This window comes from Poromitra crassiceps (genome assembly GCF_964638095.1).
Source record: "Poromitra crassiceps genome assembly, chromosome: 9".
Classification (NCBI taxonomy): Eukaryota; Metazoa; Chordata; class Actinopteri; order Beryciformes; family Melamphaidae; genus Poromitra; species Poromitra crassiceps.
The window spans coordinates 47171357-47197228 of record NC_139630.1 but is presented as its reverse complement, the minus strand read 5'-3'; the positions used below and the strand labels follow the sequence as shown (position 1 = coordinate 47197228).

General features: G+C 44.0%; 3 protein-coding genes across 3 annotated transcripts in view; 2 read left to right on the top strand and 1 right to left on the bottom strand.

Moving 5' to 3' along the window:
* Nucleotides 1–6544, bottom strand: part of syne1a (spectrin repeat containing, nuclear envelope 1a) — a gene marked incomplete at its 5' end in the record, with an annotated part of 194546 nt that extends 188002 nt beyond the window's left edge. The window contains one exon of the mRNA XM_083643019.1: nt 6478–6544. Coding sequence (XP_083499145.1) covers nt 6478–6544 — 67 coding nt within the window. The remainder of the gene's footprint in view (nt 1–6477) is intronic.
* Nucleotides 6545–12218: 5674 nt separating this feature from the next.
* myct1a (myc target 1a) lies at nt 12219–14098 on the top strand. Its single transcript, XM_083643798.1, has 2 exons — nt 12219–12354; nt 13483–14098. Exons 1-2 carry the CDS (start codon nt 12300–12302, stop codon nt 14028–14030), a joined length of 603 nt encoding a protein of 200 aa, XP_083499924.1. The 5' UTR covers nt 12219–12299; the 3' UTR covers nt 14031–14098.
* A 1499-nt stretch (nt 14099–15597) lies between these two features.
* On the top strand, nt 15598–24910 carry serac1 (serine active site containing 1). The gene is made up of 17 exons (XM_083643763.1): nt 15598–15653; nt 16087–16184; nt 16324–16360; nt 16483–16625; nt 17202–17291; nt 18084–18215; nt 18309–18430; nt 19309–19437; nt 20084–20197; nt 20774–20936; nt 21743–21893; nt 22046–22187; nt 22563–22663; nt 22869–22966; nt 24011–24193; nt 24433–24576; nt 24773–24910. Exons 2-17 carry the CDS (start codon nt 16094–16096, stop codon nt 24907–24909), a joined length of 1977 nt encoding a protein of 658 aa, XP_083499889.1. The 5' UTR covers nt 15598–15653; nt 16087–16093; the 3' UTR covers nt 24910.
* Nucleotides 24911–25872: the final 962 nt, after the last annotated feature.

Here is a 25872-nt window from a genome sequence, read left to right as displayed (position 1 = left end):
ACTGATGAGGTTGCAGGAGTAAACAGTGCTAGTAGGAGAACAGCAGAGAAACTGATGAGGTTGCAGGAGTGAACAGTGCTAGTAGGAGAACAGCAGAGAAACTGATGAGGTCCGGTGTTCCAATCAGATTAAAATAACCACAGGGAATTACTTGCAAATACTTTCTGGCCCAGGTCTGCTGGAAATGTGACGTTAACTGGTCAGCTGACCTCTCTAACTGGTCAGCTGACCTCTCTGGGGTCAGAGCACGACACTCCGACCTTTATTTCCAAACCTTCAAGCGCTATATAGGGTGCCAGAGGCAGAACCCTCCTATCACAATGTGACAGGTGAAAGAACGGGGGACAGCGGTGTCTGTGGGTGAGAGATAAGGGCATGTGTGTAGGACTCAAAGTATTACAGACTGAGGCTTGAATGTGTCTCAGGGTCAAGCGCTCACGTGTCTGGATTTATCTGAGGACATTGTTCTGCATGTCCATCAAAACTATCTAATCCCTGGATCTGACGGACAGCATCAGAGATGGAAGTGAAATGCTATCATGGGGTCAGTGTGAGCCAAGACTGGCGCTGTCATTATTCCATTCGGGGTTAATGGTACCACTACCTTGCATTGCAGGATCCCAAATACTTTCATTATGTCTGTACATTGTGTTGTTGCACTGACAGTTTCATTAAATGCTTTGTGTTTGGCAAAACACATTTAAGCCTTGAGAAGTTCAGCTAAATCACATCATGTGCAACAACTTAGCAGTAATGTAAACAAGGAAATGCCCAAAGAGGAACTGTAATTCCTTCACAAGGAAAAATAATCGATACTCGGCGGGTTTTTGTCGATTTAACTCATTTAAAAGAAAAAGCCGATGTGCTTTCTTTTGTTGTTCTTCTTTCTTTGCCTCAAAGCTGTTAAGACTAATGCTGGGATACACTTGACCTTTTTGAAGGTGTGATCTTTGAAAGAAAGATCACTGTCAGATGCCCCACCACCCCATCCCAAAAGACATTGTATGGGTGGAACCCCTGGTGAGCTAATCTTGTGATGTGTCACTCAAACCCTCCCTGACTGGCAGGTGAAAAGAGATTATAATCTGATCTGCAATACAAACTGTCACTGAGAAGCTAGTGGAGAAGACCACACACACACACACACACACACACACACACACACACACACACACACACACACACACACACACACACACACACACACACACACACACACACACACACACACACACTAATTTATCAAACATAATGCTCCGTTACAGAAGCAGAACCTGGACCAGAGACATGGCCAATAAGCCCACGGGGCAAAAAAGCCCGGTGCTGGCTGTCATGAGACTGCAGCCATGGCAACGAGTCATAAACACAATGTGGGAAGGCGTCGCGAGGAGAAGAATGACCCACAGTGCATCTGTGTAACACGCCGGCCTATCAGCACACAGCTCTGAGGCTGACCCACAGTGCATCTGTGTAACACACCGGCCTATCAGCACACAGCTCTGAGGCTGCAGAGTAATGGTCACACATCATCACATGTGCTGGCGGTGGCGTTGAAGCCTTCCTGCTCTGTGTCTGTTTAACCGCTCGCCTAAACTGCTGACTCCCAGGTGTGATGGAGGCGGGGGAACAGGTGTGATGGAGGCAGGAGAAACGGATGCATCGCGGCTATTTTTAACACCCGCTTTTTCCCCCCCCGTTTCTGTGGCCATGTGTGGAGCCGCGGTGTCCAGAGCCGGAGACGATAAATGGGGTGTCAGAGCCGTACGGGAGGCTGGCACGGCTCAAGGTGACCGTCTGCCCGGGCCTTCTTTGGCTGCGGCCGGACCGCGATGTCGCCCCTGGCAACAGGATGTCACCCTGGCACCGTGCCAACCAGAGGAATTGTGCCCAGTCCCAGGAGCCACAGGGAGCTTCAAAAAAATGATGAGGGCTCTCTCTGCCCTCCCTTTTCCGGTCTCATCTTCCTGCCTCCTCCCCCCTGCTTCTCTCTGTCTCTATTTTACCCCTTATCCCCCCCGCCCCCGCCCCCCCCCGTACCAAGGAGTTGCTGATATCTCCCAGATGTACTGACCTCTGCTGCCCCCCTCCTTGCCCTTTACTCTGGTCTCCCTGCTTTACTGCCCACTCTTGCATCCTGGACGGCCAAAATTACATCAGCAGAGGCTTGTAAAAAGAGGTCACGCTGCATAATTACCTCAAATGTAGTCAGTCTGAATTGCTATAGATACAAACCCAAAAAACCTGAACTCATTGAGAAACTCAATCTATCTTTCTCTCAATCTAAAAATCAATGTTAATGTCCCATTCTGTGTGACTATCTGTCTGCAGCTATACTGTATTGTTGTGATAAGAGTGAGCTACAGGATTACACAGTTTATGCCAGGTGCTCCCGGCAGCGGCACACCAACGCACAGAGAATTAGCGAACGTGTCCACCTGATAGCTTAGCAGACGGTAAAACCCAGAGGCGTAGGCGGGAACGCTTTGCGTCCGCCGCCCACGACGGAGGAAACAGGTGAGAGATGGAAATGGAAAAGGCGATGGCTCGCTCCTCTCATTAATGAGGGACAACAAACAGGCAAATTCCACGGCATATGGAGCAGTTCAGGCTGGGAGGGGTTCAAAGCCACCTCCCCGTTCTCGCCATATGGTGTCACTAATTGCTGTTTTTCACTGCAACAGAGAGGTACCAAAAAAAGGAGAGATGGATGAAGGGAGGAAAAACACAGCTCCAAAACTGGGGCAAAAGTTTTGATTGTTTTGATGTTGTGTTGAGTGGTTACTAACAGCTTGCAATTCCAAATTCAGCCTGAGGGGGATGTAGTTCATTTGTATATCTGGTGATTTGTGGAACGTGGCTAATTTGAACACATTGTCCTCTCTTGAGGAGTAAAATATGTTAATCTAATCAGGCCTTAAAAGACAGAAAATGGAGTTATATTACCTATCGTAACTACCTAGCACTCAGGTGATAAAGAAATTAGATTGCAACCATGGTTTCCCCATAAAACACACAAATACACCAGTGGACATCTATCCCTTTGGATAGTCACGTTTAGGAAGAGGAAGCTACTCTGAACAAAGGCAGCATTGAGTTCCTGCAGAGCGCTCATTTGGGGTCAAGCTTGTGACTGCATGCACCTATACCAGACCTGGGCATCATGCGGCCCGGGGGCCAGACCCGGCCCTCCTGAGTCCTGATGATTCTGCCTGGCCCAGGAGGTCTAAGACAATTGGCTGTTTGGAGCGATTTTCAATATAATAAATGCTGAAGAATAAGTGCACAGTATGTTTTCTATCATTTAATCTAGTGATCAGATTATTAGAGGTTACAGCATGACAATATTTGGGTTTCTCATGTGGCCCCCCAGGAAAATGAATTGCCCACCCCTGACCTATACGAACACTCAGGATTCAGGATTCACTTTAATAGCCACAGGAAGTAATCAGATTACAAACAAGGAATTTTACTTTGTGCAAGTATGCAGCGCAGCGGCGCATTCTCAAAGCAAAGCAATGCAGAAAAACAATCACAAATTATAAAGTGCAAAATATAAAGTCCTTTAAAGTGACATAATGGGGGTGCCGCGTGGGGGGTAGGATAGAGACACTGCAGAGCGCGTCATCATTCAGAAACCACGCCCAAAACGGGGGGAAACAAAAACTCCCCCCCCCAATCCCGGCGTTCTCCTATGTCACGTGTTGCACACAAAGACCATATATACGGAAGATGAGCACTCCAACTTACTTCTTTGCCAGCTAGATCCACATTTTTCATCTCGCCAATTCTCAATGGCTTCCTTGTTTTGCTCGGAAGTAAAAAAAAAAAAAAAAAAAAAAAAAAACTTTAATTGGCGATTTTTTACATTTGTTGTCTGCGCAGCCCACCACACAACAGCTTTTAGCTATGTTTAATTCAAGGAAAATGACGCTGGTGTATGGAAGTGAATGGAGAGCTTTCCCCCGTGATGGGCGTGCATGCTTGTTATGTTCTAGCTATACTGAAGGCCAGGGACACATGCTTGTTATGTTCTACATAATGTAGCCTTAATGAAAACATAAGCTCTCCCCTTTGATTCTTACAAGCTGTCTTGATGATTCCATCACTGCTTCATCTCTCCTCTCCCAGGAGACTGGAAGCAGGACACATCAAATAAAATGTCATGTCAAATTAGATTCCATGTGCCCCCTGTAAATTAGCTAATGTGATCATCTACTCTGAGCAGAACATGTTATATACATAACACAACCAATGATACCTGAAATAAGATTAGATTTTTCTTAAACTCAAATGAAACCAAAATCTATTCACATCACACAACAGGCAGAATGTCAAACACGCACATCTCTATTCAAGGGGAGGTTGTGTAAAAAACTACGTCAAGCTAAAGAAATTGCCCATACAGTAAACAGTGTTCACAGTGTGTAGCTACTGTGAGGTTAATGCAAAACGTGGTTGTTGAGGTACAGTAGTACTGTATCTCTCCCAAACACCCTCACTCCGTCCATATGTAAGGATAGCAAGTTAGCAACAAAGCTTCTCTTATCTGCAAAGCTTGCAAGCCACAAAGCATCCGCAACAAACCAACAGGGAGTGTTTGGTGAAAGCAGATAAAGGTTTCACCGGCCGGTGTAAACAAGACACCCCGCCGACTACAGGATATTTTTGGAACAAGCCACACTTGGGGCCACTTGGGGCCAAATTGCATTAATTACAGCCAATGTCATGTCCCTCCTAATGTTAATGAGGCTACTGAATCTAACTATACAAACAATGGGTCCCTTGTGACTCCAAAATGGCCATGTACCTTCACCTTGATGCTTTTCAAAGATATTCTACATCAGCTGGAAACTTGCATGAGAAGTAGATCAAGTTTCCAGGGTTTCCAAAAATGGGGCAATCTCTTGATAGCAGAATTTGAGATGAATATCCTCCTACTTAATGCCTGCAACAGTTCCACACCATTGGCCGTTAGGTGCTGCTAAGCTGTTCAATTCACACAGAACACGTGAGAAAGCATCGTGATAAATACGTGATAAAGCATCCAAAGCGTCTGTGCGTTGGCAGAGGCGGCCCCTGGTGGTCGTCTGAAATGAGATAGATCAGACGGAAATGACTGTGATTCAGAGCCTATTACTCACACCTGCCAAACAGTGATGCAGAGGGACCACGTGCCTGCTGATGCTGGCTGCAGCCTGAACACAAACTGCCACCTCGGAAGCCACACAGGGGGCGGCCATATTGGATCGCAGCTCCGGTGTCACCTGACTTTCCTGCTACTGTAGAGATTGCGAGCATCATCAATCTGGTGCTGTCAGTACGGTGTGTGTGTGTGTGTGTGGGGATGATGGTGCCACACACACAAATACACACGCACACGCGCGCGCGCACACACACACACACACACACACACACACACACACACACACACACACACACACGGCTGTATTTACAATCTGCACATGGAAACAAAGTCATAATAACAGAGGTGAGATAAGAAAACGATAATAGTCTTTATGGGTCAAGTGTTCATAGCGTTAATATCTTGATTGTAATCCATACTAATGCTGTATGTACAGTAACCTATTGTAATCCATACTAATGCTGTATGTACAGTAACCTAGCCGAGGGTGTGAGTGACCACCATAGAGCACTCATAAGACCTAATAAGACAGTCCTGCTGCTCCAGCAGAGTTGTCAGCTGCTCTGGGGATTAGCTTAGCCACTGTCTGCTTCACTGTCTGTCCACATACAGACATATACAGTATACATACATGGAGACACACACACACACACACACACACACACACAGATTCACACACATACACACATGCAAGCGGACACACACACATACAGTATATACACAAGACATGCACACACGGACATGCACTCACATTCATTGAAATATATCAAAGATATACATACTCACATTCTTTCATAATTCATTTCATCTCTCTCTCACATACACAACACATCTTCATGTGTTTATGGCCTTAAATCAGTCACAGTCACACACGCCCGGGCAGACACGCACCAAGAAGCATGCCTCTGCCTCTGCCTCTGCCTCCTCCAGCATGGAGAAAAACTCCACAAAAGTTGACCTTAGGCACTAAAGCACTGATAGCAACTCAATGTTAGACGAAACATTGCTGACTGCAACCTAGAAACACCCCCACTGTACCTGAACACCGCATGGCAGTGACATTGGATATATCCCATTCAGTAATGTGATGATGTCCTTCACATTGAGAAGCTTTCACAGCCATATGAAGCTGCTTTCTACTGCTGCACATATAACAGTCGTAAGCAAACACAGAGGATGTAGGTTAAGACAGTCCCTCACAGTAACATACCTTTGGCTCCAACTACATTCTGCTGTGTCATGCCTATAGCACCGGGTCACCTCTAAAGAGCACTGCAAACCCGAGGTGCAGCAGCAGCAGCAGCAGTGTGAATGAGTAAGCAGTCTACACCTACCTTGCAGCCTCTGCATCACATTGGCGATATCCCTGGCAGTGCGCCCGTAGTGCCTGGGTGATGCCATGCCGCTGTGCCGAAAGGCACCAGAGTTGCGTCGCCAACTCCCGTGCGTCACCCCGACACGGCTCTCATACTCGGATCAGGAAATCAGGTTTGGTCTGCGCTAGTTCCGTGTCTTCCAAACGGACTGCGTGGCTATGGAGACTGAGTCACGTCCATGCTGCTGTGTTCATCTGAACAAGTCATCCCTGTTGCAGTAGCAGCCTGCAATCCTCTCTCACTCTCGCAAGCCCCTCCCCTGGCGGTGAGGCGCGTGCGTGGCGTGGCGTGCGTGCGTGCGTGTGCTGAACATCTCAGCCGTGCCCTCCCTCTCTCCTCAGTCTCTCGTGCAGACAGGACAGCTTGATGGTCTGCATGCACTGCCACCTGCTGTCCAATCAGAAGCAATGTGTCTCGTGTCTCCTCCAGGCACAGAGACCAATAGGGTGCCAGGTATCTTGCCATACCCACTGATCCCACTGCAAGAGATGAGTGTGTGTGTGTGCGTGTGTGAGAGAAGTGAGTGAGAGGAGTGAGGGAGTGAGGGAGAAAGAACAGAATCGGCTGCAGCAAACCTCGCCTGTGATGGCGACAGCATATTTCTTACCATCATGTAAACCTGCCAATATTTGAAGGCACAGACATCTTTTGTAACTGGTGTAACATCACAAAAAGGCCTAAACTGCCAGACAAGTCAACAATCATTAGTTATAATGCACACTGTTGCCAGTGACACATTCCTTCATCATTCCATAACCAGGATATGCTATTCCACAGCAGATGAATGCTGCTGCTTGAACTGCAGGAGGGAGGTGTGATGCACCACTATGCTTGGAGCACTTATCACAAAATGTAATCCCATTAGACAAGCGTTCATCATCTCAGGAGAGCTGAAAGAAGACCTACAGGGGCTGAACACAGCCTCATCCAGTAGAGTGGGCTATGGAGGTATGGGCATGAGAAAGATACAAACTCATCACTTATTATTGATTATAGATTCTCAACCCTGTTTTGGTATATCAGTGAAATTGAATGCACATGTAACCGAGGTGAATCAGCGCGGATTCCTCGTGAGTCCCGAGTGGTAGCGAGTGGATTGGTTAAACTCACTCCCCAGGTATAAAGGCATGTTAATCAGCTCCGCCAAGGGAGCTAGCTCTCTTGGCGTTGCGGTTAACATGTCGGACTCCCAAGCCGAAGGTCGGCGGTTCGTACCCACCCCTCATTTCTGCTTTATAGACAATAGACAGACAAGAACAGGAATGTCCAGAGTCCTGTATTGTTAATGTTTGTGCATCGTGATGGAGTAAATGTAATGTTTACTGGGGGGGGGGGGGGGGCATTCTGGAAGGGGTTAGTTATTATTGGGATTTTAGGAATTGTTGAAATGAAAATCCATCAATCCCCCACACAGCAGGCTACCATGTTTATAGGATATGGCTGACACAAGTCAGGCAAATCAACTCTACCAATTTCTTTCACATAGTCGACAAATACTACAGGCTTCACCCAAGATATGGGATACTCGATTCCTAGGGTGGAGACTCTGGAGATGATGCGCCATGGCTGCAGTTATGGAAATCGCCTGCTCCCAAAATCGTGACTGACAGACAGACGCCACCCACCCACCTAGGTGCCATCATGCAACTGTGCCATCGGCTCATACTACTGTACATCACAGTTGCTTGAGTGACATCACTGATGACATCACAATTGCTCAAGTAACATCACTGACAACATCATCACTGATCATGACAGACACCCCCACCCCCACCGGCCCTTAGCCAATTTAATATATATACGGTAATATATATATATATATATATATATATATATATATATATATATATATATATATATATAAAATAAACATTACAGCCATGCAGATCACAAATATTCAGAGTAGGGCCAGAAGTCAATCAATCACATCAATTGTTTAACCTCAGCCCACACAATGACAACTAAATCAGCACTTCCAGTTAACAAATATACAGTAGGCTATTAATCCAGCTATTTGCGGTTAACTTGCCAGAATCAGCTATTTGACTTGCCAGTTGCCAGTGCATTGAAATGCTGTGTGGGATTTGGTTGCACTGGCTGGGCTGCTACCCTGCAGCATGCAGGGACGGATTGCTGATTCCCACATTTTTCCGCAGCTCGGCTCGGGGTGACCTCTACTGTCCAGAGAGGAGAGGAGAGGAGAGAGAGAGAAGAGAGGAGGGGAGAGAGAGAGGAGAGGAGGAGACGACAGAGAGAGATGAGAGGGTAGGAGAGAGAGGAGAGGACAGAGAGAGAGAGAGAGAGAGGAGAGGAGAGAGGACAGAGAGAGAGAGAGAGGGAGAGAGAGAGGAGAGACGACAGAGCGAGAGAGAGAGAGAGAGAGAGAGGAGAGAGGACAGAGAGAGAGAGAGAGGAGAGACGACAGAGAGAGAGAGAGAGAGAGGACAGAGGACAGAGAGAGAGGAGAGATGACAGAGAGAGAGAGAGAGAGGAGAGAGGAGAGGACAGAGAGAGATGAGAGGGTAGGAGAGAGAGGAGAGGACAGAGAGAGGACAGAGAGAGAGAGAGAGAGAGGAGAGAGGACAGAGCGGGAGAGAGAGAGAGAGGACAGAGAGAGAGAGAGAGAGAGAGAGAGAGGAGAGACGACAGAGAGAGAGAGAGAGAAAGAGAGAGAGGAGAGAGGACAGAGAGAGAGAGAGAGAGAGAGAGAGAGAGGATAGTCTACTGCAGCAGAGGGGAGCAGGGAGCAGAGACAATGCACAGGGGTCAGCGGGGAACCCTGACAGGTTAAGATGCGTCTTTCTTCTCTTATCAGCACACACAGCCAGAGAGCAGAGACCAAACTCCCCAGTCTGATCATCTCACTCATACACACTCAGCACTTTCCTCAAATCTCATTAGAAACGTCCCCTAGTCAACCTGCATGTCCAAATCCAGCAAACAGAAATGGCACAGTGCCAGAAAGAGATGCAAGGTACTGTAATATATTGGCCTGAAACCATTTTGAGTAGACCAACTGCAATCATCATTTTTTGTTGCATTGAGTCTTAAAATCGTATTTTCCCCTTAAAAAGAAAAAAAAGCGGAAACATTTCTGAAGTATCATAATTAGCTAGGTAGAGATTAGCCTTTTCCTGCCTCCTTTCATATCGAGACTTGCTTCTACAAAACCCCTGAAATAAAGTGAGACTGGAATGGAAACAAGTGGAGTTATCTCAACCCACTGGCAGAATTAGTAATTGTTTTAAGGTCAATATATACAGTATGTATTTTAACATTAAAGCACAACTTTTAATTCTCCTTAGCTGTTGACCCACACAGGTTTATTATGGGATATATGTGACTTCCCTTTCTACAAGTCATTACATATACAGGCAGATTGTTTCACACATGCTGACCTGCAGGTTGCATTGGGTCAGCTTGAGAGTGGCCCTGCTGTCTTTGGGACTTAAAGGCAACTATGAGATCTGCTGTGTATTTATCATGGAGTATTGCGCCATCTGCTGTTCAAAAAGAGAACAGAAGGTACTCAGGGTAGCAGCAGTCACCCTCTGGCGTTTGGCCTGGGTATGCTATTCATTAGCAAAAACAGATTTTAATGGCCCAACTGGATCTATCAACCTCCAAAGGTTACCGAGCAGAAAAACAATTCACATGCAGAATCAAATATTGTTCCACTCTGACTCACTCACATACCCCACTTCCCTCCAACATCAAAGCCAGGCTGCTACACTCAGCCTGAACAACACAAGGGACACTTACATCTGATTATGCATAAACTAACATAAGACTATAAGAGTATGGTATCAGGTGATTCATCAAATCTGGGATCTCTAAACAGTAATAATCTAGCTTTCACTGCAGCTTCTGTTGTCCTCGGAAAAAGTGAATTTCCTTATAAAGTCAGAGATACTAAAGGACTACACACTGTAAAAATCCATCACTCTGCCCAAAGGCATTGTAACAATGCTAATTACCACCAGCTCCAGCTATAAAACACAAATACTAGGGTACTAGGAATCACCACATGCCCCACGATACGATATTATCACGATACTTACACACTATGCTGTATCAACCCCCCCCCCCCCCCCCCAGCACCACCCCTAATAAATACTGTACATTCTTCTAAAGAATGTCTCCTCCACCTGTGTGAACCACAACAGGACACAATGGCCACACAACATTTGGCAGTATAATGGTTGTTTGCTGGTTCATTTAGATGGGTTTTACAATGAAAGGAAGTCCCACCTAAGGCCCAGCCACTCTCTCTCTCTGCCAGTGAGGAGGCTGGGATTACAGGGTTCTCACTTTCTGGTCAGAAATCTTTATATATATATATATATTTAAAATCAATAATAATAATGAAATAATTGACGATGATAATAATAATAATAATAATAATAATAATAATAATAATAATAATAATAATAATAATAATATTAATAATACAAAAATATTTGTCTTGCTATTTATGGCTAAAAGGTCTTACAATACCATTAGGTTTAAGGTGAAGATTCTTTTATATAAATTCTAATGTGCAGAAAGTACAATCAAAAGTGGAGGACGCAAAACTCCTGTTCTCACATCTGGCACATTCCATTCCAATATGAATACTTGCATCCTTCCTTGTGGCTGCATTGATGACCCTGCAGAACTGAGCAGGAGCGGATTGGTGTGAAACAATGCCGGTTGCGGGATCAAAAAATGAGTAACATTCGAATAGCCTCCACTTTAACCCACTGTATCCTGAGTTGTCACGTCAGGGGGGTAGAAACCACCTCAAAGTGAAAAATAAGGTTTTGTCTATCTTATCAAAGCCCAGTGTTTTTACTGGATCGCTCCAGCCGACACAGGACCAGACGTCCTCTATGCAGGCACACAGGACCAGACGTCCTCTATGCAGGCACCGCTGACCTGGCAGACACTGTGGAAAGACTGAGCTTACTAACAAAGACGCTGGAAATCAGAACGTGCTCAGACATCCACACGCTCACAAGCTGTTTGAACAAACGAAACAAGGAGTAGTATCATTTCGTCTGTCGGTACAAGAAGTTATTAGTAAAAGTGCTTATTTGCCACCAATCCGTGCCAGCTGAGGTTTTTGCCTTGGACATCTAAATTTATTTCAGACTCGGGTTTCTAACTGCATGGTGCGGCGCATGGGGAAACTGCCGCCTGTGGTCTCTGTGGTGGTGGGAGGAAAGAATATGAGGAAAAAATTTAATGTTTATAATTTTCAAACTGTGGGGAAAACATCTGAGCGGGTAGTGGACTGTCTTATGACAAAAGCTGAAAGACATGGGGCTTATGGGAGGGGGGGGGGGTGATACTGTTTCACATGAATCAAAGTCAAACTGAAGGAAATGATGGGAGAGGAAGTGATTACAGCAACACCCCCGTCTCCCCACCTCCAGGATCTCTGTCCTGGATAGATAAGCCAGCCGTGTTGCTAATTTCAAGCAGAAAAGCAGGAAACGTGACAGTGAAGTTTTTCCGCTTCCATAAACAAGACAGCCGCCAGAGTTTAGCCTTGGAGGGGCAATCCTGTGTGCCTCTGGGGCTATAGCCGAGTCTCTCTCTGACAGGGAGACAGAGAGGAAGGGAGGAGAGAGGGAGAAAGTGAGAGAATAGGAAAGAGGGGGGCAGGCAGAAACAGAGAGCAAAATCCATCAAAAGAAAAGAGAGACAGGCAGGAATTGACAGGAGAGAGGAGGAGAGAGGGAGTAAGCGACAGATTGGAGGACTAAGAAATCTCTTCTCTCAGAGCAGAGAAAGTCATGGCTGAGAACAACACAAATCTCTTTCTGGAAATACTTCAGTCTTTTGATGCTGGTGAGTTTGTTTGTTTGTTTGTTTGTTTGTTTGTAACTTCCGATGCCTTTTGGCTGTTCATCTTGATGTGGTCTCTCTGACTGGCACAGACATTCTCTAGAGGTTTTAATGAGCTCCGAAATAGATTTGCGGACTTAATCCCTTCTGAAGCAAACTAAAGCGGCGAACTAGAAAATGTTGCAAAATTTCAGTGAATTTCAAAAGCGGGATAACACCCACTCGAAATCTATACGGTAATGATATATGCTCTCTTGCTTCTGTTTTTCCCCTCGCTTTTCTCAAATGTCATTTCCAGATGATCTCTGACCAATGTCTGCTTCTTTACCCTTCTTCCCCAGTCAGGGAATTGGAAAAAAAAGAGAGAAGCGAAAAACACAACAAACTATGAAATTGTGGGGTGGTAGCAGAGTAGGTTCACACTTTATAAAGCTCAGCCGTATTGAAAGGAAATTGATTCGTTTCCTCTGGCAGCAGTCCAGCGGGATTTGTCCTAGCCGCGGCATTCTCTCTTTCCTCTCCACCACGCACATGTTGGGAGCGCTGCTTCCACGGCAGCATTCCCCAGGGAGAAGAGGGAGAAAGTCAATCCCCTGTTTTGTGGGAACGAGATGCAATCAGTTTGTTTGCTCTGGTAAACAAGATGGAGGAAGGCCTGTTATTATTTTGTCAAGGGGGTACCATCTTGCAATAAATGCACTGCTGGCAATGCTCCGTTTAGGTTCTAACCGAGGGCTTCTGCAGGCTTGGCGAGGCCATAGATTTTAATTAAATGTCATTCCCTTCGCTGGATTTAATGAGAAAACCAGTTCTTAGGGATAGCGTGCATTTATAAGCATGACATGTGCATAACTGTTTTTATGAGTCTTTATCCCTCGTGGTGATGGTGGAAAGCGAATGGGGTCCAGGATCTAAAATTAAAACCTAGCAATAAACAGAAGAAGCATATAGAATATATGCTTATATTATAGATCAAGCATATATTATATATTATAGAATAATCTTGTGTATAGGATCCACTGACAGTGAACAGACACATGCAGGTAGATTATGGTAAGGAATTTGCTATAGCTCTTCTTTGCGGCACAGATCATTAACTTCCTTTTTGTGTGCATTTTCCCCTCTCTGTAGTTCCTCTAATTATAGCCTTCTGTGTGTCCATGGCGGTGGGTCTGGTCTTGGGGGCCCTGGTCTACGTGGTCCTGACCTGGATGTCCCGTCGCAGAGTAGGCTCTGCCAGCATCACCCGCCGGCCCGCTCGACAGTCACGCCCCTCCCCTCGCGCCCGTCCGGGCTTCAACCGCAACAGCAGCTACGACCGGCGCAGCAACAACAGTTTGGTCAGCGCCGCCTTCAGCTTCCACCGGCAGGCCTCGTCCCCGGACCAGGTGGACCCGCTGGGGCGCAAGTCCAGCTTCAGGGCCTCCACCTTCCACCCTCTCCTCCAGTGCAGCCAAATCGCCAGGGAGGCAGAGGAGGGGAGCCAGACGACGCTGCCTCGAACCCCGACTCTGACCACCTCGGCCGGATCAGCTCAGACAGCAGCCCAAGCGGCGAGCACCCCGTCCAGGCCCGAGTCCTTCTGGAGCAACAGCGGTGTGAGGGGTTTCCACGCCACACACACCCCCCCTCCAGCTTACGAGAGCATTATCAGGGCTTATCAGGAGACCTGCACCTGAGAGGAGTGGGGGTGCTGAGACTGACTGACTGGCTGACTGAATGAGACCACGGCTGTTAATGTATTTATGAATGGTGCTGGACTGTGGTGATTTTTTTTTAAATCTGTATCGATATGCATGACCAATGCATGATGCGGCTGAGGCTAAGTGGGAAGAACAAGAAGGCACACCCAACACAGGAACAATGATGTAGGGTGTTGTTAAAGCACAGTTGCATCTGAACCAGCAAAGACTTTTGTATTGTTTTGAGTATATATTTAATTTTGACATAAGCTGCATACCGCTGAATCCTGACTGGAAAATATCAAGAACAAGTAATTTGACATATCTAGCAAGGTTAGTAGCAATGCAACCAACCAGTCGATTATTTCTGTTCATAAACAGAAATTAATACCTCGCTCTTAATATTTAGCAGTCTGTATTTTGTGGTGGGAAACACCCATGTATGCTTGCACAGAATCGTTGATTTGTTTTAGATAAAGCAACAATCTAAAACTACATGCTGGTATCTATGATACCAGGTAAGCGAGCAGTCATCTTCTGCTTTGTCCCTGCTGATCACCTGCACCATCTAAATGACTATGCAAGAGAGAGAGGTGTAACAGGCAGAAACGTGTTTGTGTGTCAAGTTGTAATTCAAAAGTTGTAAATGTGACACTGAGATATATGCAAGTAACTGGTGTAGACAGCTTTGAATTCAATTTTCTGTTTGCACGCTGCATTGTAGACACGTTTTTACAGCTGTGATTGGTATGTGGGTCTATGGCATTCAATGGAATCTACAAAATGTGTGTGTGTGTGTGTGTGTGTGTGTGTGTGTGTGTGTGTGTGGCTGTGTGTGTGCGTGTGCATGTGTGTGTGTGTGTGTGTGTGCGTGCGTGTGTGTGGCTGTGTTCTCCCCTACCTGTCCAGTATGAGGTCCTGAGTGAAGATGAATTTGCCTGGGCAGTGGATGGACCTCCACATGAGGCCCATCATCATCATCATCAGCACCTCGAGTCAAGAGCTGTCAAGTGTGTCAAGGATTTTGTTTGGGTTATCTGTTTGACTGTAATTTACTGAACTGAACTCTGCTCTTAAATTAATACAATAAAGTAACACAAACACTAAACACTGAGTTTTCCATAAGATGTGGTGTACAACAAGCTGAAACGTCTATGAACTAGCCAGTTGCTCCTTGGCAAAAAGAAAGAAAGAAAGAAAGAAAGCAGTTCCCACCTGATGTACGAACCACAACATACAGTTGCAGCAGGTACCTTCTTGGTGTAGCAGCCAGCTGTACTGTACTGGCCAGCTTCCCGAGGAAGAAACTGTCATCTGAAGACCCGTCCAGCCTTCAGCTATGTGTCACTGAAAGGAAGACCCTCGTCAATGTGTCATAGATGATACACATTACAGTTTGTGACGAACAACTGTGTGGTGGCACGTGCGCCAAGTATTTTTTTTTTTTTTTTTTTTTTTTTTTTTTTTTTTTTTACGTGCGCCAAGTATTGCTGTGGTGGGCACGCGTTAGATGACGTATTATCTATGAGACAGTTTGTTTACACGGAGCTGCAGTCGGTCGGTAGCTAAAGGAGGTCGTTCATCATCTACCCCTTTAAAACACACGTATCGCTAAATAAGGTAATGTCAATGTTCAGCAGTTAAAGCCTCGCTCGTGAGATGAAGCTAGTGAGCCACTTTGTAGATGAGTGGCAATGCAACATAGAAAGACTAAACGCTAGCCTAGTTAGCTTGCTTACGATAGTTAGCTAACGGTATGTCACACACATTGAGGTAACGTTAATGTTATTTTTGCTGTAAATTTACGGCAGCTAACAATGCTTTACATAGCCGTGACACACAACTATATAGCGTTATAGTTTATAAAGTTCCTTTATCACGGCTATGCTTTACAGTGCTATGAAATTGGTGCACTGCCCGATGGTTGCCCACATAACGTTAGTTGACCTGACTGGGATTGAATGTTTTCAGCTTTAACGTACTCGTGGCTTCATATCGTTGTTATCGATTAGGTGTTTGTATCATGTCATACTTGTTGCCTGGGTGACTGTAGGTGGAGGATGTCGGTTGCCGCTCTTCGTATGATCCGCTGTCGGAGACTGAGTACAACTGGTCCGAGTGTGCGGAGAGTTCTTTCGTGGAGGGATATAAGTAAGTTGGGGGACATAAATACACTCTTATTTGACCTCCAGTCTCCGAATTAATTACTACAGCTGTATGAATTCGACCCTTGTCGTTTTTTTGTGACTTACATTGCCTAATATAGATCAATTTCTTCTGCTAAATTTAGGGAAGATTGCCAAAGTGACCGGTGCGGTTGTGTTGGGGTGAGTTATTAGTAATAGTAACATCATGCAAAAGTTAATCCTTGATGATTCAGGAAGAGCCAAACCTGATGTCTGTCTACACTTCCAATTTACAAATATTGTTTATGACAATCTTTCCACAGCGGCTGTCTGTTTATCACTTACGAGGTGGTGGCCTTGGATAAGGCTGTAACGATAGACACTCAGGCAATTCTTCGGGAGAAGTACAAGTCCTACATCTATCTGAAAGCCACTCCCTCTAACGAACAGGAGAGCCTGGCCGCAGGTACGGAATGTCATTCACCTGGATTTTATGGCTGATAACACCACAGCACAGAGGCCCTCACCTGTCAACACTGAATGTCTGGGATAGCCTACTGATATGTGATATCGGTGAATCTAGCCTGCCCAATGTAGTTAGTGTGTTTCTGTGTGAGCTTTCTAACCTTGCATTCTCAACTAAAATTGATTGAAACTGTAAGAATAGATCCAGTTTGATTTAGCCTACCTACCGGTCATGCACACATAACATGCTGAGTGGCTTTGGCAGTTTCCTGGATGAGCAGAAAGTGTTAACAGTTTGTCGTGTCCAGGTGCTCAATGATGTCTGTCCTCATTACTTCCTATCTTTCCTTCCTTCCCTTCTATACTCCTGCCTACATGTTTGAGTGTGTCTGTTAACTGATCTTACTTCCACTGGTCAAGGCTCACTCATTGAATGGAAACAATCACCGGCCTATATTGAGATAACAACTACCAACCAATACTGACTAGTTCTTTTTGTCTTAGTAATGTTTTTGCAACAAAGTGCTGTATCTGAACTCAAAAACATTGTAGAAATAATTATAATCTCCGGTTCCAGGGCTCACACACAAAACGAGGAAGGAGCTTCATAAAGCAGCAAGACGTTTTCTGGAAATCTCCTCTAGGGTTCTGCTGCGACCACTAGATGGTAAGAAAGAACATAGTGTAAAGTAAAGTCATTACAGCAGTTTACCTGGAAGTCACAGTGCAGTTTGAAACCCACAGTCCTTCTTCCCCTTCCATGCTAGGAATTGAAAGCAGAAGTTGGATGATGTGAATAGAAACGTAAATATTTATTCTTAAAAACACTGCTGTGCAGTTGTGTTAGAGACAGGCAATGTTATGTTGACCGTGTACACCGGGCAAAAGGAAACACCTGTCCAGTACATCCTGGGTTTGATTGTCACATGGTTTGTGCCTTAATGCCCATGTGACTATAATATTACATGACCTCTATTGTGTTGTTCTCCTTGAATGAACTCTGTACTAATCACTCCTGCCTTTGGCTTTGATTGTAAATGCACTATACATTGCAGGCTATGTAGTAATGTGTGAAATCTTTAATTAAATTATATTATAGGCTCTCCTAATAATTTCACCTTTGACCTTTTGGAAATTGATAGCTGCCACTTTGATGACACATGGTTTGCAACCACAAGGTCAACAAGGTTTGCAACTTCATGACTGCTGTTAAGGTGCTAGATACTGGTAGCTGGCCATCGTGGTAGATGTAGTGGGCGAATAATTAGCCTAGGCTAGATTAGAAATTCAGAGATTTATGTCACCATTTTCCACTTAATTCTAAAGGTTCAGCCAAACAGCTGTGTGTGTGTGTGTGTGTGTGTGTGTGTGTGTGTGTGTGTGTGTGTGTGTGTGTGTGTGTGTGTGTGTGTGTGTGTGTGTGTGTGTGTGTGTGTGTGTGTGTGTGTGTGTGTCTCAGAGCACTTTGGCCATGTGGATGCCGATCCCCATGAGGTGGCATTATGGGTCTTGCTGAAGAGGACGCTGTCTGCCACCAAGGCTGTCAGACTACAGGCTGTACAGGAGCTCGCAGCCAACCACCACTGGCAGGGTAAAATACATACAAGAATTTAGCCTCTTTAAGTTTATATACTACTGAGTGAACTGAACTTGTATTAGTTTATCCTTGTTGTCCATCACACAGATTACCAATACCAGACAGCAGCCCAGGTGATAGACCAGCGGACGGCAGTGGGCTTGGCCCGGACTCCTCGCGTAGACTTGCGCTTCTTCCTGTCCCCACCTGCACTGCCTGAGATGGGGGATGTATGTACCTCCATGCAATGGTCATATGCATGGACATAATTGATCAAATGTCTCTCTCATCACTTCCAATCCTCACTCGTCCTCAGCACCAGAGGCTTGAATTCTGTTTCTATTCACCTACTGTGGACACAATCAACACTACTTACTAGGGGTGTCACGATATTTCGTCGCACGATATATCGCGATATCGAAACGTCACGATATGCGTATCGTCAGAAAAAAATTATATCGTAAAAAAAAAAAAAAAATTGTTCCTGAATAATAATAGAACAAATTTAGCAGAATCAACACGCATGAGTGAGGGGGTAGACTACTACTGGCATGGCAAAACAGCTCAAGGGGTACATAAGATTACATAAGTTTAGGGACCATTGAGCATGAGTTATTTAAGAAATAGATTGTATACTTTATTTTTCTTTCACCATGCAACAAACATTTAGTTTGTGACAGTGTGACACATTCTATTGCAAGAGAAGCATTATCTTCCATGTTGTTTTATAGTTATTATAATAACAATTTCCAAAAACAGCATTTGTTTTGTATTTTGTGTATTTCAAATGAAAGACTATTTTTCCAGTATTTTCCCAGGGCTCCCTTGAAAAGAGGTTTCGATTTCAACGGGACTCACATGGTTAAATAAATGATAAATAAATACATAAAAATGATTTAATTTTGTTAAAAAGAATATTGTTAAAATATCGTATCGTATCGTTATCGTGAACCCAATATCGTGTATCGTATCGTATCGTGAAATTAGTGTATCGTGACACCCCTACTACTTACCCATCACACAGATTGCCCGTTGACCCCTTTTTACCGATGCTAGGTATTTGGTTATCAAAGATGATAACTTCAGATTCATAATGTCTTCTTCACAGGGTTTCTCATTGGAGGATGGACTGAGGCAGCTGCTGGCATCTCTGCCTCAGTCTGAGGTGGACACATGCGTTCAGTACTTCACCTCACTGGCCCTCAGAGAGAGCAGCCAGTCCCTGGCAGCACAGCGGGTAATAAAGGCACACATATGCTCACGCTCTCTTTTTACTTTACACCACATTTATTGTACATAGTAATCAATGTAAAATTTGTAAATGTTCAAATATATCCCCTGCCCTTTTTTGTTTTATCTCAGCGGTGTCTTTCTTGAATGGGGGCCAGATTAGATAATGTGAAAAATACCAGGGGGGCAGCTGCTTCTCACATCATATGGGTTATAAAAATCATGTACAATACAATTGTACTATGAAGGATTTTGTTTACCATCTGAAACCATTAGTTCCGCCTGCATTGTTCCTACTTGGTGCTTGTCTACAAACTGTATGATAGTGCTGCCATCATTAGGTGAATGTGAATTGAACTTGCTTGATTAACCAATACTGTAAAATACTGTTAAGGGCCACTTAAAATCGGCCGCAATTGGCCCCTGGGCCGGTCTTTGGACATGCCTGTTTTAGCTTGTGCATACCTTTCTCTGTGTGCGAGTACACTGAGAGCAATGCAAATCTACGTCAAATCCCTTGCTTGTATGTGTACATACTTGGTCAATAAAGCTGATTCTGATACATACAGTCTGCAACAATGGCTTGTATGTCCAAAAAGTTTGAAACGTCACATCTTTGAATTGTCTCGCGCCTGTGCTCTCCCGCCCTGCAGGGTGGACTGTGGTGTTTCGGTGGCAATGGTCTGCCCTACGCCCAGAGCCTCACCACCGTTCCCTCTGAGAAAGTGGAATCCTTCTGCCTGCAGGCGCTGGTACAGCACTCCAAGGTAATGACTGCCCTCTCATGCACTTAAAGGAAGATTTTCTTTCTATCATTACAATGAATTTTGTTAGTATATGCAAATGAGAAATGTTTACCTTCCCTCCATGTTGTCTGCACCGAGAGCTCCCTGTTCATTTGCTGGCAGAAACTCCGCCGGGAAACATTTGTCCTTTTCATAATACTACCAACATTGTAATGATACAAAGCTGGTTGAAAAAGCGGCAAATCTGGTCCATAATGATCAATTAAATGTAATATAAATGACATTCTACAGCAAGCCACATGAGTGAAAGTAATTCCATTAAAAGCAAAACACAATGTACCCTCAGTTTAAATTGAGTTTGAGTTAAGTTAATGTAGATTATTAAGTTTAAAAGTTCTTAGGGGCTCTTGTCTGCCTCCAAGTATTGATAGTCGAGTCTTTGAATTTTAGGATGCCGTTCATCAGTACAACTTTTCTGAATAGACCAACCATCTCAGTGAGTTGGATTAACTCCTATGAGACTGTAGATGTGTGCTGTGACACAAGGTAAATACAGCTTTTGAACTTCAGCTGAAACACTTTTTTCCTTGTCTACAGGTCCAGAGTCACTGTGACCACATTGTTGCCAGTGGGGGTCTGCAGCTCCTCCAGAGGGTCTACCAGCTCCGTAGAGACTCCCTGAAGATTCAGAGGAACATTGTTCGCATCATAGGAAACATGGCACTCAACGAGAGTGTTCACCAGGCCATACTACAGTCTGGTGAGTCTCAAACCTATCACACTATTCTGTATTATGTTTAATGTAGACTGACTATACTGTTTAATGTAGACTGGCTATAGTGTTAGGATCCTGTAAGAACTGCAATTAAATGAAAATCCAGTAGGGGAACTCGGCTTTAGACCCAATTTTCTTTTGTGCAGATTTAATCTACGGATAAGTAAAGGAATGATCAAATAAGTGTTTATTATTATGGATTTCAGTTGTAATAGGCTATCTATTGTTAAATTGGCCTTGTATCGTTCAAAACTCATCTGTGGTGGAGTGTTACATGTTCAGATTTCAGATTCAGATTCTGATTTTATTTACTCTAGACCACATTTGTGGTATGGAGTACAAACAAAACATAAAGAGCATCATACAATGGTCAACAACCAGAATATATATTTGTTTTACATATCATTTAAGAAGAGGTAGGACATTGCTCAAAAAGGCACCCAGGTTACGTGTAGTCCCTGGTTCATGCACTTTTTAAATGACAAGATAAACAGTCTTTAGTACTTTGAATTGTATGTGGGTCTCAGCCAGGAATCCAGAGAGATCCATGCTGATACAGACACTCTTACAGCAGGATTTAATTTGGGCTGACAGATTCAAGTCAATTCAAGTCAAGTTTATTTGTATAGCCCTAATTCACAAGATGACAGGACATGTCATGCAAAAATAAAATAATCATGTTAAATGCCATGCTTGACTACTAGTAGATGTAGTAATATATTGCTAATCTTTTTTCTTAATTTATTTTATTTTCCACCATTATAACCACATGTTGCTGTATTTCCTTCCAGGCTGGGTGTCTGTCCTGGCTGAGATGGTACAGTCGCCTCATGTCATGCAGGCGTCTCATGCAGCTCGCGCTCTAGCCAATCTGGACAGGGAGACGGTGAAGGAGAAATACCAGGACGGGGTCTATGTTCTCCACCCACAGACACGTGACAAGTAAGCAAAGCTTTTTGATCAAAACATAGCACTATTGTTAATGCACTTTATGCATCACAGTCTGTTGTCAGCTTCGACATAGTACTTGGCAGAAGAGTCTCCTTTACTTTTCTCACATTTAAACCAATACGCCCCTTTGTGCTCATTTCCAGCCAGCCAATCAAAGCAGACGTGCTGTTCATCCATGGCCTCCTAGGGGCAGCCTTTAAGACGTGGCGACAGAAGGACTGCAATATCGTAGAGGAAGAGAAGGAGGGAGGAAGCAGGGAGGACTACACAGAGTGCTGGCCAAAGGTAAGACAGCTCATCGTCATTCGTTAGTCCACGTGGCACATGTGGCATTGCATCTCAGACACCATTGATCAGACAAAACTTGGGGAAATGATGCATCGCACCGCAGCACTCCAGGATGTTCAAAATGACACTCATTCACTCAAAGGGGTGGGAGGCTGCTACAGTTTCAGGTCAAAACAATGTGAGATCTTTGTTGGCCGTAACAGGTACTGTATTGCATCATGTGTGGGGGATGACAGGTTTGCTGTTGCTTTATTAGATGTTGTTTTGGGTTTTTGGGAGCAGCAGACAACACCCTAATGCCATCTCTCTATGTTAGCATTCATTGTACGCTTTGTGTTTATTGCATTTACCTATCCCCTCCCACCGGGACAGTCGTGGTTGGCTGCCGATTGCCCAAATCTGAGAGTACTATCAGTGGAGTATGACAGTCACCTGAGCGACTGGAAGGCCAAGTGTCCTGCTGAGAATCAGAGGCGAGTAATGTGTACAATGCTGATGTTTGAAGAATTGGAATATTCTCGTGCAGCAGCATTAAGACTAATATGACGATCCCAAATATTTTGCCAATATTCTGCAGTTATCATATTATTAATCATTATTACACACATCCCTAGAAAATTTGCAGTGGCCATTAATTAAGGAACGGTTGATTCATTCTTTGTATTTTTGTCTCTTCAGGAAGTCCTTGGCCTGCAGGAGTCGAGAGCTACTGAACAAGCTGAAGTCAGCAGGAGTTGGAGAGAGGCCTGTGATCTGGGTAGCACACAGCATGGGAGGTACAGTATATTCTCTCAAAAATGTATTGTACCTGTGTTATGTTTTAAAAGCTAATTTGGACAAAGATCTCACTGATATAATCAGGCGGCTGGTTCCATGGCATGGTGCACAACTGCAGTTGAGCAGGCAAGGCCGAGCTCTGGGCGAGGTCACGCAGCGGCCGAGCTGCGTCTGCCTCGAGTGCAAACCAACAAGGCACGGTAGAAACGAGCGTGAAAATTTTTGAATAAATATAATGTAGAAGGTAGTGTAATACACTCACAAAGCACAATGCTTTGCTTTGTGATCAAGGCAAATACTGACATGGGTCTAATTCAGTGTTCCTGTTTGCCCCTATTTCAGTTGTCCACCAAGACTTCATGTCTCTAGCATGTTAGCAAGTAGCAACTGATCGGACATCTAGCCAAATGATTTTGCAACTTCACAACTGCACCTTTGAGGATCCCCCTGCCACTACCAGACTTGTAATTAATAAGCCAATCAATACAATTTGAGTTTGAATTGATCGCTTCGACTGTGTTGAATAAGATACTGAGGAAAGTTAATTTGATTCAAATTAATATGGAGAGAAATATGTTAGCTCTCCATCTTTCCATAGCAGATGCATTGTGTTGAATCTTAGGTGTTGCATGTGTTGAATTTCGTTCTACTTGTGTTGATAATGCATGTGTAAACTCAAACAAATGTCTGATATAAAAACCAGTGAATCAGAGTTGCAATGAAAAGGTATATATTATTACATTACGTCATTTTAGCAGACACTTTTGTACAAAGCGACTGACAATAGGACATTTTGTCACCAATAGTGCAAGCAACTGTGCATTACGTAGTCGTCAGCTTCATCATCTCAATACATTTGAGCCAAGAGATCCTTACGTGGAAAAACAACACTCACAGAAAGGCATTGATTGCACAGAATAAGTGTGAACCCAGCGTTACATGCTAGAAACATTAAAAATGTAGCCAAGGAAAAATAAATCATTCAGCCTTGCATAAGAGATTCCCATCTCAGAGAAAACCCCATCCTCTTGCTTCTCCATCAGGATTACTAGTGAAGAAAATGTTGCTGGATGCCTCGGAGGACCCAGATATGCACGAGCTGATGAAGAACACTAAAGGCATTGTATTCTACAGTGTTCCTCACCATGGTACCTTCATGGCTGAGTACTCTGTGAACGTCAGATATCTCCTCTTCCCCTCCATAGAGGTCAAAGAGCTCTGTAAAGGTCAGTGAGGTCAACTTAACAAAGATTTGATTTGATTTTCTGCTTGTTCACTGGACAACTTCATCTCCCATGTACGTTAAAATTAAATATGTTTTTATTAGAGTGATTTTTTGTCCATTTGTGTCGTTCAGTATTGACAGTGATCACGCTACTGGCACCTGTACTATTAGATTTGTTTTGCGAGCCTTCATTTTATACAGTATATATCTAGCCTGTGTGTTGTTGTCAATGTGTTTTAGACTCCCCAGCACTGCGTGATCTGAATGAGAATTTCCTGAACATGGCCAAAGAAAAGGAAATCAAGGTGTTGAGCTTTGCAGAGACCCTTCCTACAAACATTGGCCCCATGATCAAGATACTGGTGGTTCCAACACAGTCAGCAAGTATGCAACTCAAAAACATATGCAAAATGAGCCATGTCTACAACTGTTGTGTGGTATATATGAATGCACAGACAAGAAGAGCATCGACCTTGCAGGCTGACCATTATTGCTGCTTATGTGTTTTTCTATCTCTTTTCAACCCTTGTTTAGAACCACATTTACTGTCACTCTAACGTTGATCCTGCTTCCTTTTCAGATCTCGGCATTGGGGACCTCATCGAGGTGAATGTTGATCATCTCAACATCTGCAAGCCAGAGAAGAAGGACTCATTCCTGTACAAGCGCAGCCTTGAATTCATCCAGGAAGCTCTGCAGAGCTTCATCAGCCACTGATACAAACACAAACACAGTGACAGGACCTATACTTGAAGTGGAGGGATCATATGAATCCCCCCAGTCCAATATGAAACATAACTGCCTCTCCTTGTTGCACATTTAAAGGAACAACCACAAATGTGACGATAGTGTATTTAGGACAGCAGAAATTTATTTTATGTATTTATTGACATCTATGAGATGGTGTTATGATGAAAGAGCCCAGGGTGCTTATTTTTATTCTCCTAGTCTTTCATATTGGTCATTCACTAGTAAACCTAATCAATTAATTATATTTGAAATTTTTAAAGATTATCATAATATGTTTACAGATACATAGGCTAGAAATGATGGAAGACTACTTGAGATTTTATGTTTCTGGCACTTTGCTTCCCATTTGGTCCTAGGCTTCCAAGGCTTCCATTTAACACACAATGAGCATACTGTACTTTATCAAAGATAAACTGATTACTGTCTTGCAGCTCATACTGCTGCTCACTCAGTATGAATTTTTGAATGGAGCTGTGTGTAAACATAGCTTTTATTTTTCTATATCATGTATGGAACTACTGTAACAGTCATATTTTGTGCCATAGCGTATTCAGCCTCCTGAGCCTTACCTCAGATGCACCTGACTGAAAATCTAGCTTTATTTTCACTGAACTAGACTAATCTTTCTCTTTAACCTCTATTTGTTTGCAGTCCAAGTTTCTACTGTACTAACTATGCTGACAATGGCTCTATTGGCTCATATGAAATTGGATTCTTTATTTGAGTTGATATATGCACTGTATTGCCAAAAAAGTCCATCTCAAATAAAGCAGCTTCACATTAGATGCATCATGAACTAGATATATCCTCCTTTATATAAAAGGGAGCAAGTGGGCAATATCTGTTTCAATTTTTGTCCCACTGATAGCACAATGTCTATGACATAATCAGTGATGTCATCAGTGACATTATTGACCAAAATCATTTTAT